The sequence below is a fragment of the Trichoplax adhaerens genome, genomic scaffold, assembly GCF_000150275.1.
Source record: "Trichoplax adhaerens TRIADscaffold_1 genomic scaffold, whole genome shotgun sequence".
Classification (NCBI taxonomy): Eukaryota; Metazoa; Placozoa; class Uniplacotomia; order Trichoplacea; family Trichoplacidae; genus Trichoplax; species Trichoplax adhaerens.
Window position 1 is genome coordinate 10,594,276 of NW_002060943.1, and position 20,763 is coordinate 10,615,038.

The window sequence follows — 20,763 nt, forward strand, 5'->3', positions numbered from 1 at the left end:
ACTTGATATCAGTTATTACCTTATGTAGATTAGCTAACAGCCATGGTCTTTGAAAAATAGTCAAGAAATTTCTTATTGGATGGGTAGTTACTGATATTTGGCATATGTTGAGGTGAGAAAGGCCGTTGTGAATTCGGTGGCGACCAGAAGACGCTCCATGGTGACCATTAGAATGAACATAGTTGTTACCAGTAAAATAAGAAAGCGTACGATATCCAATTCTCAGATTATTATGAATTCGATAACAGCAGCGTATTGTTGAGCTCACTAGATACATGTTGGTCATCAATATTTACTTATAGATCTTTCATTGAACAATTTTTCAGTTAGTGTACGGTAAGTCTTCAAGCGATCTTTTCTTTCATTTATTTTCAATGTTGCAAAATATACAAGGTAAATCAACTTTTACTTTCCTATACACACACTTTACTATTCATGGCAATCTTTCTTATTCTATCTCGAGGAATATTAGTAATAGAAAAATAGAACTGGTCTTGAATTTGTTGTAAAACGTAGTAAAATTGCTAGTGCTTAAAGTTGCCAGCCAACAATTTTCAATGGAAGGTAAATTTACTAAAACGCTATCCCAGTTTGTTAGGCAATATCGAGTTGGAATTGCACCAGACCTTTCAAATACAGTCGCACCTGGTAACGTAAACCTGACTTCCTGGAACATAGATCACTATGCTCAAAGATTCGGTAAACAAAGGATCTATTTGACTTGACAAACTACTGTACCATACTTTATACTGTATTGTAAACCCGGTACAATACAGTACAGTACAGTATTCGAGCCAGGGGTCTACAGTACAGTACGGTACAGTACAGTGTACAGTGTACAGTGCACAATGTACAGTACACTATTTACTCACTGTAGAGGTCTTCATGGTCCGGTCTGGTCCCCATGGCTGCCATTGACCATTAAATAGCATAGTAACCATTTGTAGAAACAGGGTTTGCAACGTTATTATTGCTCCTATGGCTGATGCCAAGCTCAAAATTCTTTGCGTACATGGATATCGTCAAAGCGATAAGATCTTTGCAGAAAAGACGGGTGCACTACGGAAAGGGCTTAAAAAATTAGCAACTTTCACATATTTTACAGCTCCGCATCAAGTGTTACAAGATTCTGATGGAAACGATTGTAATGATGACGGTCAATTTGGTAAGAACTGCAGAAATGCAATGTCTTCTCATGGCCATTTCGATCTGTAATTAAAATAGTAGATCCAGTAATATCAAGTACTACTAATACAGTTCAATGGATATAGAATAACTGTCTTTTAAAAGGATGTTAAATTGGATAATTGATCAATGTACACAACTTTATTGCCCTTTTACTTTATAAAAAGTAACGAAATTTCCCTAATTGCAAATCAAAAAATGACGTGCAAATAACAGCGGTTATATTAATATTTCTTGTATGCATATAACACATACTGAACGCGGCACGAAGAAGCCTGTGATTAAATGAAACAGAACATAATATTCAAAGGCAATTTACTCCAATTTGGTATCACGGTGTACTCATAAATATTTTGCAATTATCCTTTATCATATGAAATAGGATGGTGGTTCTCCAAAGATAATAGGACATATAGCGCCTTGCATGTTGCGGATATTGACCTAGGATATCACGAATCTCTGCAAGCATTTAGAAAGTTTTGCTTAGATACCGGACCTTACGATGGTGTACTAGGTTTTAGTCAAGGTGCTTGTATGGTTTCTATTATCTGTACTTTGCAACAACGTCAAATCCTTGATTTGCCCTTCAACTTTAAATTTGCAATCATCATGGCTGGTTTTAAATCATTACTATCTCCTCATCTGCAATTTTTCACTGATCAGATTGTATTACCGAGTTTGCATGTTTTTGGCAAAGCAGATCGAGTTATCCCAATTGGTAGGTTAAATGGATCTCTTCATGCTCTTAAAAGTTAAATATTTATTACTTCAAACATGTAATTGTATTTTCTGTCAGCCACATTAATGAACATGACTGCTGTTAACCATACTAATAAAACGGATCGCCATATTTCTCTCATCTCTTACATATGTAGAACTTAGCCAAGAACTAGCCAAAAATTTTAAAGACCCAACATTAATTATTCATGAAGGTGGACATTTTGTGCCTGCTGCTGCGCCGCAAAGAAAAGCTTATATGGAATTTCTTCAAAAGTTTATTTAATAATCATGTTATTGTACCATATCAGTAGCATTCACTTCTTTCTCCTTGTTAAATCAAATAAAGTAAATTTCTATTTTATAATGTATATTTATTAGCAACTACACCCAAAAAGTAGCCCTGAATAATACTAAAGTATTTGCCTTTGATACGCTCCATTTGCAACGAATAACGCTACGTAGATTGATTGCATGCATGAATATTGTGTATACCAATTAATTGCATTTATTGAGAATTCATGCGCATTAATGAAGAATTTTAACATCACTCACAAATGATGAGTAAATTCACTTCTTATATCTTCGTTTATCAATATTTCATATTAGTCAATGTTGTCGATTCAAAGTACAAAATAGAATATTCTATCCCAATATGAAACACCAATAATACAGTATAATTATAGTTGTGATATCTGTAATGTAGCAAAATATAAGTAAACTTTCTCGCATCAGATATTCTACAATAACAATTTAAACATTGACGTCGATAAGAAATAATTGCTGTTAATACAAATTATAGATATTGCATAGCATACGATTAGAGTCCTTAATGTATAATCAGTATCGATGAGAAGCTCTGTACTTCGTTCAGAAAATAATACAATTTACGATACATTTGTAACGAAAAATTTACAGCTTGTGCTTTAAACCATAGCAGTAGTGGCTCAAGCATCAATGGAAGACATTAATCATGTAGACCCATATACAATATGGTTTATGCAATTTTTTTAAGGTAGTAGCATAAACTCTGAATGAATATATTTCAATATGATTCTATTTCAGTATCAAAATGATATAACTGGCGTAGTTTATTACTCTTTTTACCAAAATATACTTATTTTTGTTCTCATAAAAGTTAGTTTCAAACTGCAGCAGTATAGGAACGACTAGGTACAAAATATTTTTGAGACGATTGTAAAATTAATAAAGTATTGTCTTTATAGTAACCGTAATACTGAGGATCTTCATTCGCAAATGGAGCAAGTGTCATAACATTCATTCGTAGGGCTAAAGCATTTGTAAATCCTGAATGCCTTGATTCTCTAGTTGATGGCAAAACTGAAAAAAAGTATGACCGTTTTCAGTGTTTTTAATAGTGAATGAGGATCATTTACATGAAAAACAAAAATTAGATTTACCTTTGGTATGCATAGCTTCTCTATGAGGATGACAGGCACTAACATGAGTTTCGCCAATTCGAGCTAAGCATGGTTTGCTAGATAAGTTGATAAAAGTTAATAGCATATATTTTTTAATATTTATAGGGTCGTTGCTCTATCAGATTATTACTATATGATCATAATAATCTATTCGTAAAATAATAGCTGTATCTTTAATATGGACTACTAAAATTTATTACAGCATTGGCGGTCTATGGATATAATTATTTGAGCAAAAATACGAGCATTATTAAATTTCTATTCCTTACACATTAATTTTCGGTAATGCTAATATAGCATTCTTCCTTGTTTCTTGTTCTTTCGACTTTCGCCTCGATTCTTGGCGAGATCTAGATATAAAGAATTTCTAATTTACTAAAACTATTCAAGATAGCAAATAAGAGACAAACTATCAACATGATTTAGGTATTAATTCTATATCCGAAAGTGTAGCGTATTTAGAATATACTGTAACTATATTCTACTCTTAAATATAGACATGTTGTATTCATCTTATATTTAGGCGTATCTACAGTCTGTTCGCTCTACATTCAAATATGGCTTACTACATTTAGTTATTACAGTCCTCGCTATTTTCTACAATCTTCTGCTATTCTATAACCTGTTATGGTATATGTTGTATCTAATCCTACAATCATATTCTCTGCATATGTTCTAATGCCATAGCTATAAATACTGTCGCTTTCTACCTTAGATTTGTTAAGTTGCATTATTAGTCACAGTTAGTATTCACACTTTACTCACGGCAGCTACCACGCTGATCTACCGTAATTATCACACTGTACGTAACTACTAGCTACAATAAAGTATCCTCTTTTCGTAAGCTCCTTGTGCAATTCTCTGCATGGCAACTAAAACCACATTATCTGACTCTTCGAACCCTCCATCACAGAAAGTAACAATATTTAAATTAGCTTCGTTTTATCATATTTGTCATACTTTTCTAGCTCTTCTTCTCGAGTAAATTCACAGAAATAATTAATTGCTTCCAGAGGTGTAATAAACGCTATATGAACGGATCAGGTAGAATTAACTTTTATATCAAGTGAGCAATATTACTTAATATCAAAAAATAATTTATACCATATCATACCTGCTATTTCTGTTGAGTCAGGAGAAATCTCAGGCCGATCCGATACATTCTCATTGTTTGGTTGAAAGTTAAGTAAAGCAGCCTAGGTAGGCAAAGTATACAGGAGTAATGAGCTTCATCAATAAGAATGAAAGAAACGTATTGAAATTTAGTTATCAAGTTAGCTGTAGTGTTCAACAAAAATTACCTTTTTCTTCAAATAATCGGTTACTATAAAACCTGTACCATCACCATAATTCATTAGTAAAAACAGCTATTAATTTAACTCAAAAATTTTTTTCAGTTTACTAGACAGGTACTTAAAAGTATGATTTAATAGACAATCACATTATACTCGCTACTTATTAACATAGCAATTATTTACCAAATGATTGCGCATTGCCTTCCTCTGCTTTATCTTTAAATTTAACTTTCGATATATCTTTGACTATTTTATTTGGATTACTTCTCTTTTTTCTAAACATAAAATCATTCAATAGGAACATACTGTTATTCGATTGCATATAATGCTGGCTGTACAGTACAATAAATCTATATTGCATACCGCATCTATGTAAAGCATCATTATTTATATAATACGCACAGTGATAATCCAAGTTACAATTAGCAATAAAATGTAATCATTACAATCATCATTTTTGTCAATATCATATATTTAATATATAGTACTCTAGCTTAGCTATAATCATCGTAAATTAATATCGTATACAAGGTAGAAATGAAGGTAATTATTTAGCTTAACATTATTATCACTAATCTATCTCAGTCAGAATTTTCATTGGCAGTTTTATTACCTTGATTGTTTTACTGCTTCTCTTGATGTAGTTATAGTATAGTGCTCGATATGCTTGGAAAATTTATCAATCCAAGTAGACAGCCACGATTCAGTGAAGCTGTTGAGTTGATTTTTTCTGTCACGATTATTTAAAAACTTTTTCTAAAAGATAAGGTTAAAAGATTCCAGTTACTAATAATATTAGGGAAATAATTGTAAATAACAAGTATTGCTATACACTAGAGCATATTTTTTTTTTCAAACCATAATTTTATACATAAGTAAAAACGTGTGTAAGATATCGTTATAATAGTTTGGTCTAAATGAATTGATCTATTCTTCTAAGTTACAATTTATGTAGTATATAATCTCATGCATGAGGACTTAAGACTTGCCGAATAAAATGTAACCTAAAAACACTGTATTGCGTGCAGAAGAAATTCACTGAATGCCTATAAATATATACATATATATATATACAATATATATTTCGTAAGTTGTTATATCATTTTATTACCTTTAAATCCCAGGAATTTATTTCCTTGATCAACATATTGTGTAGATCATATAACCCAAGTTGATAAAGAATTGTTAAGGCAATATTTCTAAACAACGAAATAACATTAATTACCGCTGAAAGAATATTCGCACTCATGAAGAATTTTTGTGCAATTTAAGTTTATCAATGACTTCTATAAAACGTAAAACTGATTGGAATAAACAACTTACCTAATTTCTTCATCACCACTTGCTGCTTGAACTAACAGTTCAGCAATATATGCCTTTTCCGATTCTGCTCCAAGTTTATGCAATGCTCTCAAGGCTGCTATAATAATCTAAAATGAAATAAACACATAAAATCACATGCATTTAATTGAAGTAATAAGAATTTGCTATAACTAGAGCTCTTTGTAATTTTACATTAATTTAATATCTTAACACTCTCTACTAACAATGTTAACAATACTGAGCAAATCGTTTTAATTTATCTACATCGACTTCCCATATAGCAAATTAAATCGATTACTGTGAATTAAGAAGTGTCCATAATTTTTGCATTATACCTTTTTGCCATCTCGCGTATTGACGATGTCTTTTCTAAGTTCTGCTAAAAGCGCACGAATTAGAAATTGTTTATCTTCCAGTGGATCGTCCACTTGATTTAGAAGGGTACAGATGGCCTAAGATTTATAGCACATAACGGAATTAGAAATAAAATTTTAAGGCTACCAAATTAAAATTATCGATAAAAAAACTCTTAAAGTATTATTATAATCACACATGCAGCGAATCAGATATTAATCATTCAAGGTTTATTGCATTAATCGCAATAAACTTTCTTACCTCTAGGATTCCTACTTTAGTAGAATTGTTCGGCGATTTAAGCTTGATCATTAGCGCATCTAAGAATTGCTCAATACTTTCAATTTTTGGAAATGACTATTTAAAGTAGGCATAAGAATAAATTACATTAGTTTCCTTTTAAGATACAGTTGATCTAATTGAATACTTAGTTAAAAAATCTAATTCACAGCTCATTAATAGTAATTGAAGTGTTGAAGCGAAATTTTAATAGAAAATAAAATCTTTCACCTCATCTTCAATATCAGGGAAGGCCTCTTGAAACCATTCGTCATCCTGAAATTGAGCGATAAAGTTAGGTAAGGTTCTCTTAGGCGGCTCGGGTGATGGAATTCTTGGCGGAGGGGAAGGTGATGGAGATGGTGATGGAGTCTTTTTGGTCTCTTCTTTTTTCCTGATAATGCAAAATAGAATTAAAGTACACTCATGTTAGACTACTAAAAAATCTAACTATATCTATCATCTGGAAAGAGCTATCCCTTTTATTTTATAGCTCACTTTAAATATTGTTTTCTCAACTTGTCACGAAGTGGTCTCGATAGATGCTTTTCTACAGGTGTTCTAGGATAAATCTCTGGGTCGTCTTCATCGCCTGATATTGGGGTATCATTTCGTGAATCGTCTGTAACATCTGGTGAATTGCTTTCTCTTAATGCTTTCTGCAATCTTTCATAATAGCTTGTCGACTGTGGTATATCAGGAGATTCATTTTCATCTGGTGGAATTTTAGTCTATATAAGAGGCGAAAATGATAGTGTTATTTATTCATCATATTGATTTATCACCAGATTTTAATTCTGAACGCTTTACAGAAAGTATGTCATACCATAATGCTCTTGTTATATTTATCAATCATAGCAATGACTGGAGTCTATCATATAGACGTTAAAAAATAGAGCTATATTATACTATATTCTAAATACTATATTCTGAAAGCATTCGATCTCGATCTGTACATATTAATTTAGTCAATATGACGGATTACTGTAGTACTTAGTATGTGATAGTATAACAACGAACTACGACTAATTTAAATTTCACATTTTAAAGTGTTATAATTGCCTTATTATATATATATATACGAGTATTTATCTTTCTAATCTATCGATTTCTCTTTTGGACTGTTTGATAATTTCAAACTGAAAACTATTTACCTTTCTACTGTCTAAGAAAGCTAATTGTTCCGTCGTTAATTGTGGTAATTCCCAATTCTGATCATTCCAGAAATTCTCATCATCTGTATCATCATCTTGAAATAAAGCCCGAGCCAAAATTGAATTAGGAACATATCCATCTGGAGCAAGTGCTGCATCATCCACTAATTGATAGCGTATTAGTTGCTTTTTAGCAGGCCTGCGAAAGAATCCTGTCTGCGGATATTGAGGAATTTTGAATGATGAATCTGGAAACAACAAAAAGTTCAATTTGATATGAACCATAAGTTAAGCTTTGGAACTTTTTCATTAGATTTAGGCATTAATTCTAATTATTTTTCAAGACTAATAATTGATTTAATCAGCAAATTTTAAATCAAAATATTTAGTAATGAATTTATTCCTTGTTAATTAGATTTCCATAAAACTATTAAGATATCCTAGGGAAACGCAATAGCTTATAAATATGATCTACTAGTTGCTATTATATATGTATATATTACTTTCATCTTTTGATGAGCTATCAGAATGATATGCATCTTCATCATCACTCTCAATAGTGACCTATTAAAAGCAAAAGAAAACGTCTTTTACAATATCGCAAAATTTGACTACTCTGAATTTTTGAAATCTAATAATTAGTGTTGGATTCATCTAAAATATAGCTATGGAAGCTTGCTTTACGCTTAAATATTTAAAATTTACAATTAACTTACTTTTGTCTTTTTATAGTAAATAGAGTTATAAAAGAGATCCAAGTATTTTTTAAGTGCTACTTTATTGACGTTAGGTTTTGTTTTTGGTTTCTATTTCAAAGTTTTTCATTGTTAGTATGTAAATCCGTATATACGCGCCTAGCAATGTCAAAATATAGCAAATGGACATTGCTATATTGTGTAGTGTAACTTATTATATTGACTTGAGAAAAATTAGGCTGCGGTATTAAAATTTATATCGAATCAATTAATATTCATGTGTAATTTACCGGTGGCCGAACTGAAAGTTTGCCTTGGGTGATTGCATCTAATTCTTCTTCACGAGCTTTAATGCTAGCATAGCCCTATATTTCGTGACATAGTAAATAGAATACGGGTTGAGCATTGAAACAGCATGGAAAATCAGTTAAAAGAGAATGAAATACTGACATGCTTAAATCTTTCAACATAAATGATATTGCTTGATATTTGAGTTTGTTTTTCTCACCTTTTCTTTCGTCTCTCGTTGCATTCGCTGCTCTAATGCTTCTTCATCATCCAGTACGTCTACATATTCGCTAGCTCTAAATAATATTATCAATTAATAGATTAGAAACGCCCCCCAAAATACATACAAAGTATCGACATTAAATAAGACAGAAGCTTAAGAACTATTATAACTTACTCGTATAAGCATAGTGAAATAAATCAATTTTAATCTGCACCTTCACTATTGATAACTTACACATGAGCTGTTGGCTTGGCGATCTGTAAACGTTTTTTATCCATATGGGGTAATGTTTCAATGTAATCGTAATGCTGCTTTACGTCGCGATTTTTAAGGACATTCGGAAATTGCATTACTACCATATGTCTTAGATAACTGTCAGGTAGATCTATTATATTTATTAACAAAGTTAACACGTATCAATATAATATAAAAGGTAATAAGAATAGTCAATGATCTCTTACACCCGTATAATATTATCAAAAGTCAAGCTATACCAAATCAACTAAAATAAGCACTTTAACTTTAATAAGTTTAATTACTTATACGTTTTTATTGACCTTAATTAATCTTAATCTACAATATCAATAACTATGTTTTGACATAACAACTGAAAGTTTACCAATTATGAGTATTGCTCTTGTATATTTGAAATGGTTATAAATGATTTGAAATTAACTATGATCAGAAATCTACGCAACACAAATTGTTCTCTTAAAAGAAATTTTAACATCGACTAATATGGAAGCCTTACAATCTTGATGACAGATTTTATGAACATGACTTCCTATTCCTACGAGGATATCACCACGATCGCTACAAAATGTTATTCCAGTTGCTTTTGCATTTAATTTAATAACCCTGGATAATGTTAATAGTAGTTGTTTAGAGATAGACACCACCCAATTCGCAACCAGTAATGAGAATTACTCGCCAATTTAATTAATAATTTAGTTATTGACTTATAGGACAGATAATTTGTAAGTTCAAATCTATTACCGTTGTAATTGGCTATATTCATCCCAAATTCTGACTGTTCCATCCATACTAGATGAGGCAAATAGTTTCATCTTTGGACAAGCCGCCAAACCCGTAATATGTTCTGTGTGGTCATCTTCTGCATTATGATTGTTACGATCTAATATCATAAATTAGAAAATAATACAGTAAACATATAGATAATGTTCTTATGAAGTAACAACGCTAAAGTATGGCAAAAATTTGCATCTTAACAAGTCATTTGATGTGTATGCAGTAAACTATAGGATTTGTTTTATTAGCGGAAAGAACTAAAAACACTTGAATTCTATCTAAGATTGATTTGAACTAATTAAAAATCCAATAATTTCTAGTACGTACAATCGTATTATTGAAATAGATGCCTATAGCTTACTTTTATGTATTACGTTGTAAATAACTGTCGAAAAATCGCCTTTGGAGGGTTCATGGAATGCAACCATTAATCTATGATCAATAACTGCTAAATGATGAGGTAATTGTCCACAGTAAAACAGCATAATAGGGACCAATTTTTCTTCTGAAAATGCATGTACCCGCCAAACTTTAACTGTGTTGTCTAGTCAGAATAGAATCATTCCCGTAAATTAATTTGAAAAGGAGATTGTATTTGAATTAATATTTCCTAAATACATTTAATCATTTTAAATCACGGGTGGTATTTATAGCATAGTCTAGGCTAATGAGAAAACTGGAATTAGGATTATAATGTTTAAATATTAATTGATAATACCTTTTGCGGAAGAAATGATTTGATCTCTGAGTGGGTTAACTTCCATGCCAGTAATTTCAGCTCCATGTCCCTTTTAGGTTATTGTAGATATTAATTTAGTTTATTTATAACAATCAGTCATAAATACATAATAATATAACATATATAGGCAACATTTACATAATGCTGAATACAAGCATGTGGTCTTAATTTAATCTGAAGATACGATAGGACATCAGTTAATATCGCTATTATTATAATGTTGCAATTTATATACCTCTATTTCATACATAGGTGTTCCATAATCTCTAGCATCATACATAGATATTAGGCCATTTTTTCTACCACCAAATACTAAAGAAATTGTAGGCAAAGTTTCGTTACCAGCTGTGCCAGCTTGAATGGCGGTAGCTATATAGCTCCATCCGCCTTCTTTGGATTTTTCCTAGGAATTTAATATAGTTAACAAATGAGCCATAAGCACCTATTTCGGGCCTATCATTAACGTTGAGATGTATTTCATTCTCAATTGTAACGTCATGAAATCTAATTTTGATTATCAGCAAATTTATTGGCATTTATTGACTGAATCAAAAACTACTAAAATAATGTTTAATGAGAGGCTTGTACTCACATCTTCTGAGTAGTCATAGGCGCAAAGGCGGATAATTATATCTGTCATATCAATGTAATGAAGTTATAAATTAATAACTGAAATTGTTATTTAGAAGTGTACATAGATTGATGTTTATAATACCCTTTAATTAATTAATAGCTAACATTCGAACAGGCGCTTCATAAAAGGGCTATGTTTTACGTTATGACAGAACATGATTTTACAAACATTTACCATCTTTTCCTTTGCTTGTTTGCCAGCTGTCAATAATCTGGCAAGGATTAGTTGATGGTTTGCACTTGACAACTTTTCCATCACTAGTAGCTGCGAATAGTAAATCTAAAATGCAGTAAATCGAGCAATTTTTATTGACGCTTCCGTTGATCTATGTATATTGTATAATCATGTTCTGTGCACTTACCTGTTTTATGTGAATATCCAATATCCAATATTGCTACTGACATTGGCATCAGTAATGTAGACAGAATGTCCCCTTCATCTGTATCGATCATCCGCACTGCGCTATCAGCAGCAATACAGAAGGTTCGAGGAGGATACTGTGAAAGTATAGGAAAGAAATTAATACAAAAAATTATCCACTTGCATCCAAGTTAATTAACTAGATATGAGAATCTAATTTATATAAAATATTATTCTACTCGATAACTCATCTTAGAATTCCCAACTACTATAGAATTGTAGAAGATAACAATAGACTATATTTAGTGGAGTAGATTAGGTCTTAAGGATTATAATTTACTGATCTTGCTTCAAATCTGTAATACTACCTATACCGTTACTTTAGTTGATAGACTAAACGACCTCCGATTTCTTACGAGAGTCAAAACTAACTATTGTTTAATGCTAAGCTTCAATACAGCTATAGCTTATTCTCCCTTACCTTTGGGTGAGAAAAGTATTTTATATTTTTGACAATGCTCCTGTAAACGAATACCGTAGCAAATTAAAAATCAAACGGACCGTATTTATATTTTTTGCACAATGCAAAGGAGATATTTGACGACTTTGATATCGTATTAAATATTAATAGTCTTAAAATGGTCTTACCCTATGGCAGCAAGAACATTATGGCAATGTTTACTTTTCCAACCATGAACACCCCAGGAAGTGAAGGATAACATATAATCGAAACCACCCCTAGACCAAAGCCCTTCTACTGGTCCGTCATTAACAATTCTAATTTCAATTCGAAAAACAATACAGCCGTTAAGAAACTAACGTTACTACTACTGAAATAACCAAAACCTTTAAATCTTAGTTGTTGGTAATTAATTTGTTAAATAAAGTGCTTTGCAGATACATCTAGTTAATTACTTGTCCGCTTCATCAAATGTTTCTAAACTCCATACGCGCATTGTGGTATCCCTTGAACCAGATACGATATAGGGACCAAATGGGTAACTGGACAAACATGTTACTTCGTCAGAGTGTCCAACAAATACTAAGCGTAAGTTGTAATTGTTATCCCAAACTTTGACTGAAATGTAAATTTCAAATTGAAAGTATTTATTATAGGTGTATGCAATGTACTCATATACCGTTTCATATTTTATAAAAATAGTTAGCAATTTAATTGAATAATAGTCTTTAACGTACTATATGATACTATATTGAATGTGTACGTATATCAAAATACCTGACCCGTCTTTACCAGCCGTAACAAGGTTCTTGAGCGGGTCGTAAAATATCATGCTAAAGAAGGTAGTAACAAAAATGATTACGTTAAACAACTACAGATTGAAAGTACTCTGATTTATATAAATACTAATAATGGAAAGCACTCAAATTCTGTGCTGAATCGTACCAAGTTATTTTCTTGATATGAATATCTTTTAGGGTTCCAATATGTTGATTCTTTCGGGTATAAAATATCTGTTGTAATACAGATGTTTTAAGGCATGACATTTTAAAACTGTAAAGGCATTATCTGATGGGAAGTCAATTTTGTCATTTCTATCCTCATTTCGCTAATTTATGCTTACCATAACAGAGTTATTAACGGCACCAAAACATCTTTGTGATCGGCTAGCAGTTTGTTCCATAGCTAGTAGTTCAACGGTATCTTTCTGATTTAATTGATCCTGGATTTTAAACGTTATTGTTAGTAGCGGATGTAATATCAAATTGTTATCTATAATATCAGAGTTATGATACAAGTACGTAGATATTACATTAAATGACTAATATTATCAATAATCGAATATTTATTACCTGAATAACCTGGCTGGGAACTAAATGTCTAGCACTATGCCTGAATGTCCATATCTGCATGCAAGGATTATAGTAAAATAAGTTATCATAAAAGTTATAATTGTTAAGTGGAATATTTTTTTCCTTAGCATAGGATTACTGACAGTGGCGACTTTAAATAACTAACTCAGTTGTTACTGGTACATAATAAATTATTAGGGAAGACTAATGACTTACAGTTATATTTCCTACGCCACCAGTCAATAGTTCATTAGTTGTCTCATTATATTTCGCACTATTAGATAATTGTGATTATAATACAATATTAGAGGACAGAAAAGGTATCCGTATTTGTATCAGGGAATTTAAATAATAGACCGATATTTACCATGCAATTCTATCCGGTGATTTAGCAGTGGATATTACTTCAAAGTTGTCATTTAAGACCTGAAGTGCATATGGTCACACAATTTTCAAATTAGAAGATATTTGGTAGCTTATTAAAAGTGAATTACTCTATAACAGATCTAGCCGTATTCGCTCTAAGGCTGTAGACAATATCTTATCTGCTCATTAAAAATATATAATATTGGCCAATTTATTTAGGTTATAGTACCTTTAATTTTCTGTCATGACACCAGCCAACATATTGATTTACATCAGGAGCATATAAAAAGTCGGTTATAAGAGTTGGTAGTTTATAAAATTCCTTCAGTCCAGTTTTTCTGTATAAGTGAAAGCCAGTGCTATCAAGGATGATATGAGACTTTATGTTGATGTTAAATATGACTCTATATACTATATCATCGGCATATATATTTCCAACTTGCTGAACGCCATGAACAATAGTTATATTGCTAGGTTTTGGCTTTGTTTTTGATAACACTGCTTTACGAATAACGTTCCAATAATACCATGGAGTTTTAATGATCTCACTTTCTTTCGATCTTGAAGATAAAACTGAAGTAGATCTAGATGTATCTGGTTTGTCTTCCATCTTCGGCTGGTTACAATATACTAGTAATGTAGAAGTATCATGTAACTTTAAGAGTCTCGTAAGGTATTGTGATTTTATAAAGCAGACTAAACTTTATGAATGTAAGAATTGCGATATTGTATATTGACGATCATAAATATTTACTATGTATAATATTTTTAATTAAATTAGTTAGGTAAGTTGTATTACAATCTTACTCTAGAAATGTTCTATAATTGAGATAGAAAGTTATGCATGATGTTAACAGTAATCAAATTCAAACTCCATGAGTTCCATATACTTACTAGATTAATTTCCTATCACCTATAAAACCCAAATGGACTATTTCAGTGAAATTTTGAAACTAGAATATGCTAAGCATTGAATAAGTTCAGGATTATAGGATTGTTGTCCAGTCGTGTATTTCTATGCCAAGTTATGGATTATGCGCTACCTATATAAAATGATTAAAATCTTCAATTAGGGATAGACACGGTGGGTTTACTTCAAATTAGTATAATCGTAATCATTGGCCAGTATTTACTGGTAGATACTACATAAATGAATTGTTTGTAAATTTTCCAGGTCTATACGATTCTGTTAACAATTAAATACGTTTAGTAGAATTCACTATTATCATACGGTTGTAAGACTGCTTCAGTTATACAATGTCGTATAAAATAACTTGTTTAGGCCAGCTTGATCTATTACTGTTGGTGCTTGTCGAGTATAGCTGGAAACTTATACAATTACTATATTAATTTATTGACGTTAAAGCCATCATATAACCTACCTGGCTAAGAAATATTTATCTCAAGAGGCAGTATGAATATGCACTCCAATGGCAATCTGTCTGTGCAGTATTATTTTGGATTAGCAAACATCTCTATGGCAACATCAAGTCCTTATACTGAGTCTGCGCTAATATCTACTGTTATAACAACCAATCATCTGCGAGAATCATGGCGTCTGGATTTACCGTTAGTTTATACGCTGCAATGCTTAATTTCCACATTTTTAGCTTTCAGGATTTACTATGTCGTATCATCGATTATACACATTGGAGATTACTGTGTGGTGATCAATCTCTATACTGTAACACGTATAGCTAGGCCTTAGTTCAGTTCAGTATAATAAAATACAGCATATCAAGTGGGTGTATCATATTTATCCAGCTCAATTGATTGTAAAATAGCAGATACTTCACTGAACTATACTGATACATGTACCGGTAGAAATGAGATGAAGAGCATTATTAAAATTATTTTGATATATGACACGTTATGTCGGTTATTAGTATGAATATATGCAACATGAATGCATTTATTTATTTATGTTCTTTTATAGCTTTCAGTACTTTTCGTGGAGTACTTGTACTATAATTTATATGTTGGCTCTACTAAATAAATGACCCATTACACAATTCGTTTATCGAGATTTTAATTCGACGTGGTAAGGTATATATATCGTGTATATTTATTGATCCTACCCTGCTGAACTGACTGTACTATAAATATACTGAATTTATACTAATAGGGATGAGGGGTGTAGTATTATGTTAAAATTAATTTGATATTTGACCGACTATATTAGTAATTAGAATAAATAAATATACGAGTATAAAGTTTATTCGTGCATATGTACAATATTGTATATAGCTGCACGCTACAACGAATAAAAAGAATAACAAAACCCTTTTCAGTTATATCATAATAGACAGATGATCGCTTTTGATTAATTTCTATGCTATTGTATTCATAATACTGCATAGTAATTGCTAAAGATGATTTTTTTGGCCTGAAATTCAATAAAATTTAATTTATGTGCCATTAATTCATGAGAAATTGCAATACTACTCATCGTTTCATAAGATAGGATAGCAATTTCATGATGTAGTGCCTATCATGATATGTATAATGACTTGCATGTTAGGATTAGTTTTCATGCAATATGGACTATGCTATCTCGTCTCTAATATCACACAATCTTGGATAGTAACCACGACTGCAAACGATATTTACTAGTATAACAGGATTACTATCAAAACGCTGTCCTGTAGTAATTATGCCGTCCAAATGGACTCTCCGCAATAAAAGGCTTTGGTCTGCGTAAATGTAATCAAAAGTATAAATACACTAACATAGAATGTGGGTCATGGGAATTGTAGTATTAAAATCACTATCTGAAACGATAAAAATGCATATAATCGCCATTTTAAGGGCTCGCAAATCGCTTATAAATAATCACGCTACTTCTAGTCTTCACCGATCATTATAATAAAGTATTATTATTAAAAGTTTTTCATTAAACTGCAGTTCATTAGCGGATTATTTACTGTTTATTTTCAGGAGACAGTACACGGTACGGTATAAAGTTACTGAACCTCTGTTAAATGAGCACATTATCGTAAACCGTCAGTAAAGCGACGGGAGTTTGCACTAGTATTGAGTAATAACGATGCAATCCTATATATTTGTCCATATATAGTATGCCTATTTATGGAATGACAAACTGTGAAGATTTTTCTGTAGCTTCTACGTTGCTATTTCATACAAAGTCGCTATTGAATGTCTCACACATAGCATTGAGTTTATACTATTTTAACGATAGCCCTTGTCAATATGCAATTATTATTTACGATCCGACACAGTCGATCTCATTAAAAATCAGTGTTGATCAGTGTCTTTTTTTATACTAAAACTATAGTGGATAAAATAGGAAACAATGGAATAGCGTTGGAAAACTTGCCTACTAACGTGATTAAATTAAGCGGTACATTGTGCTATCTTCTACAGTACAAATTGGCGTTACTTAATGAGTAAGTTGTCTACTACCATTGTGATAGTTGATACAGTAGAGCTGTTGTGATCAAGCTAAGGAAACAATATACAATCTTCCCCCATATTATATATAATATACCACATTGAGTAGACTGTACTAGGAAGATCCTAATAAACACTATTATGTCAATATTAAGCCTACAAAGAATAAGACTCTACTCCTAAAACTGTTCGCAAAGCGTACTGTATTCTAATTACATAACAATACACATTATATTGCATTGTGCTTTCAATCAAGATAAAATACCGTTAATCGATTAAAATGCATTTATACTAATTTTAATCAGTAGTAACGGTGCAGTATATTAGTTCTCGAATAAGTTAAGGCTAACCTCCTGACGATAGTAGCTAAGCGTTGCATTGGAGGTATACGCGTACAAAACTGGATTGAAGACTGTAAAGGTGTGACACTAGAATGAACCAGCTGACAGTATTTTAAATCTGTTTTTCTCCTTTTCTTTGCTATGACTAGTTAGTTATTCCTTGTAGGCAGATAACGTATTTATTAATTAGTATTGATAAAAATTAGTTCTTATTATCATCGAGGGAACCGACGCTATTCCTCCTTAGAGATCTATAGTTGAAGTTAGATTTGATTACGTTAAATTAATGGAAGCGTTCATTACAAATTATTCTACTCAGCGAATGGATAGCCTTGTAATATTTTTCATTTATTTAATCTAGTCTTTCCTTTCGGTATATCCAAGTAATTGAAGACACCATGGAGGAAGATTATCGTCAGTTTGCTGATGGCCTAGGTGAAGTGTCGCCTGACGAAGCTGGGCTAGCCGAAGAATTTCGTAATTTGTATCAAAACCGATTGAGGTTGATGGAAAAAGTTCAGAGTGAAATGGAACAAGCTCAAAAAGTTAGTTAAATGAAATAATGTCAATATCATATTCAAATTACTGTACCAATTGCAGATGATCATTTTTTTGCAAAATTTCTCCAAACCAACACGTAAAATTAGACTCAGACTCGATCGGGACTTAAAGTAAAGTTGAAACGTGAAAAACACGATAAAGCGACCCATGCATTCCCAATAACAGTCTAGTCGATCCTTTTTTTTTATTTATTTGTTTCCTTTTCGCTAGTAAAGCAACTTTAGAGGTCTTATATACCACGACAACAAATTTTAGGAGGAGGTTTAATATTTTTTGATGTAAGGATACTACCACGCTATAAATAGTTCAGTTGGGTAATACAGCAGTTTAATGATATCAATAGTCTCGAAGTTATCTTTTGACTCGTTGAATACGATATTTCTGCCATTATCAAACCATTTTGAAGCGTAATTTCGCCTAAACATAACTTAAAAAGATTTAAATCACCATTTAAATTTAATGATTAATTTTTATCCCTGGCTCTAAAGTTTCACCACATTTTACTAAAATTACTCGTTGCAACTGTTCCATTGTTTAGAACTCTGCCATCAACATTATGTTGAAACACAGCAGATATTTTCCCTGCCGCTATTTGTATATATATGTTACCTGGCTGATTTCAGAAACAGAATTTAAAAAGTTTAAATAGCTTTTAAATTACCCCTGTACAATAATTGCTATCTTGACAATTTAAGCGTCTAACAGTGTAACAGCAATATTCGATAACGGCTTAAGCAGAGACTACTCCTACTGCCTATTGTGACAGAAATAACATCATTGCATGACATAAATAACTCCTAAATCATATCGCTTTATGAATCTGCTTGGTCTTATCGTTATTTTTGTTTTTTTTGCTAAATCAAAAATACTAACGCTCATGTAGCTAATTTATCTTTGTGCAAAGTACGTAATAAGACTTACCGCATCGTTATATTAGAAATTACACGGTGCATTCCGTTTATGTTCGAATGGCTCTAATACGCCCTACATACATCTACTTCACTTGTTGTATGAATAGCAATCTTTTGATAATTTACTAAAAAACATTATGAATGGACTAAAATTTTTTAAATTAATTGCTTTAAATTTAACAGTATCTGATTAACACGTAGTAAATAAGGCTATACGTTGCGATGACCGTATCATCTGATTACGGTCAGCTCAATACAGCTCGACGTAGTACTGACATTATTCCATCCACTTAGAAAGCTTTGACATTAAATAGAATTTAGCTGAGTGAGTAAAAACTTTACTTTTATTAGATATTTATTAAATTTTAACACCAAAATTGGATTATTTCATACCCCTCAGTGCGGTAGCTGTAGCATTGTACTGATGGTTATAGGTGTTCCGTAACATGCTGATTGCAACTTAATTGCATCATTCCATCTAGGCAAAGAAGTCTTACTAATAAATTAAACCGATAAATTACTTGAATTATAAAATTTATTGGCTTGATGACTATGCATGAAACAACGAAATACGTACTATCAAGCCCGGGTACTAATGGATGAGGAAAACAAAGGAATAACTGTATGAGAATACAACTGCACTTTTGCGATATCGATCAAGGAAGGATTTAATTATAAATCCTTATTCATAACCTTCATTTATTTATTAACGTACATGTTGTCTGAAAATACAACAGCAGTTGGCAATATACGTAACGTTGACGCATTTTTTTGTTTTTTAGTGGATAAAATTTTAGTCAAAAATACTGTCAAAATGGATAATGATAGATCCTGTACTAAAAGCGATGGATAACGTTAGGATGCATAGTCGAAATATTTGCACAATTGTAGTTTTCACCTAGGGCTATCCTAATGGTAAATACTGTACAGACTGCAAAGGCTGAGAATTCTCAGATCTATCCTCATAAATATCGAGTAACTTAAATTTTTCAATTGTAATTAACTACTACCGGTTCTTTAAAGGACTCATTCTCTATTAAGTATAGAATATATAAAGAAAACCAAAACCACGTAATATTCGATTTTATGAATTCTCTTTATGTGATAGTATAAAATTCAATTAAAATAGCTTGAGATAACTTGATCTTACAGATGTTTTATAATTAATTTGTACTGTTGTATCTTAATCTTTCGCAGAATCAGTTACGTAACTTACAAAGCTACGTAGAAGAACTGAGCGAGCAAAATGATTCACTTGTTCATACTGTTGAAGATTTGGAAAGGGAATCTTACGATCGCATTCAATTACTAGAAAGCAACTTACACAACGTTACTATGGAATTATCGGTAAATTAAATCAAACACACATTATTTTACACTAATATAACTCGGGAAGTTATTCTCCAGCTCTATAGCTATTTTACTAAATACTCATGAATAATATTGAAGATTTTCGTCTATCTTATTATAATATTACATTGACGCTATTGCTTTCGTAATATGATAAGGAGTGACTATAAAATTTATTAATAGCTTATAAATTAATTATAATTAAATGATAGGAAAAGTCTAAATTGATTTGTGGACTAGATACCGAGTTAGAAACCATTAAGAAACAAAGGAGAGAGGAAAATTTGGAATTGA

The 20,763-nt window shown here is 31.5% G+C and overlaps 2 protein-coding genes across 2 annotated transcripts; one reads left to right on the plus strand and one right to left on the minus strand.

The window, feature by feature from the left end:
• Nucleotides 1-978: 978 nt before the first annotated feature.
• Nucleotides 979-2,188, plus strand: TRIADDRAFT_52561 (uncharacterized protein; the record flags this gene model as incomplete). The annotated part of the gene is made up of 3 exons (XM_002108222.1): nt 979-1,165; nt 1,568-1,903; nt 2,061-2,188. 3 exons carry the CDS (start codon nt 979-981, stop codon nt 2,186-2,188), a joined length of 651 nt encoding a protein of 216 aa, XP_002108258.1.
• An 858-nt stretch (nt 2,189-3,046) lies between these two features.
• On the minus strand, nt 3,047-14,505 carry TRIADDRAFT_52562 (uncharacterized protein; the record flags this gene model as incomplete). Its single annotated transcript, XM_002108964.1, has 39 exons — nt 3,047-3,243; nt 3,324-3,400; nt 3,614-3,694; nt 4,305-4,371; nt 4,459-4,540; nt 4,646-4,677; nt 4,823-4,914; nt 5,253-5,395; nt 5,751-5,838; nt 5,963-6,069; nt 6,298-6,414; nt 6,578-6,673; nt 6,827-6,989; nt 7,094-7,326; nt 7,422-7,466; nt 7,750-7,997; nt 8,253-8,313; nt 8,466-8,555; nt 8,735-8,809; nt 8,953-9,028; nt 9,190-9,340; nt 9,707-9,813; nt 9,952-10,090; nt 10,346-10,528; nt 10,703-10,772; nt 10,959-11,126; nt 11,316-11,356; nt 11,532-11,636; nt 11,719-11,854; nt 12,199-12,238; nt 12,366-12,494; nt 12,633-12,795; nt 12,955-13,010; nt 13,123-13,190; nt 13,301-13,399; nt 13,530-13,583; nt 13,746-13,803; nt 13,897-13,955; nt 14,125-14,505. 39 exons carry the CDS (start codon nt 14,503-14,505, stop codon nt 3,047-3,049), a joined length of 4,377 nt encoding a protein of 1,458 aa, XP_002109000.1.
• Nucleotides 14,506-20,763: the final 6,258 nt, after the last annotated feature.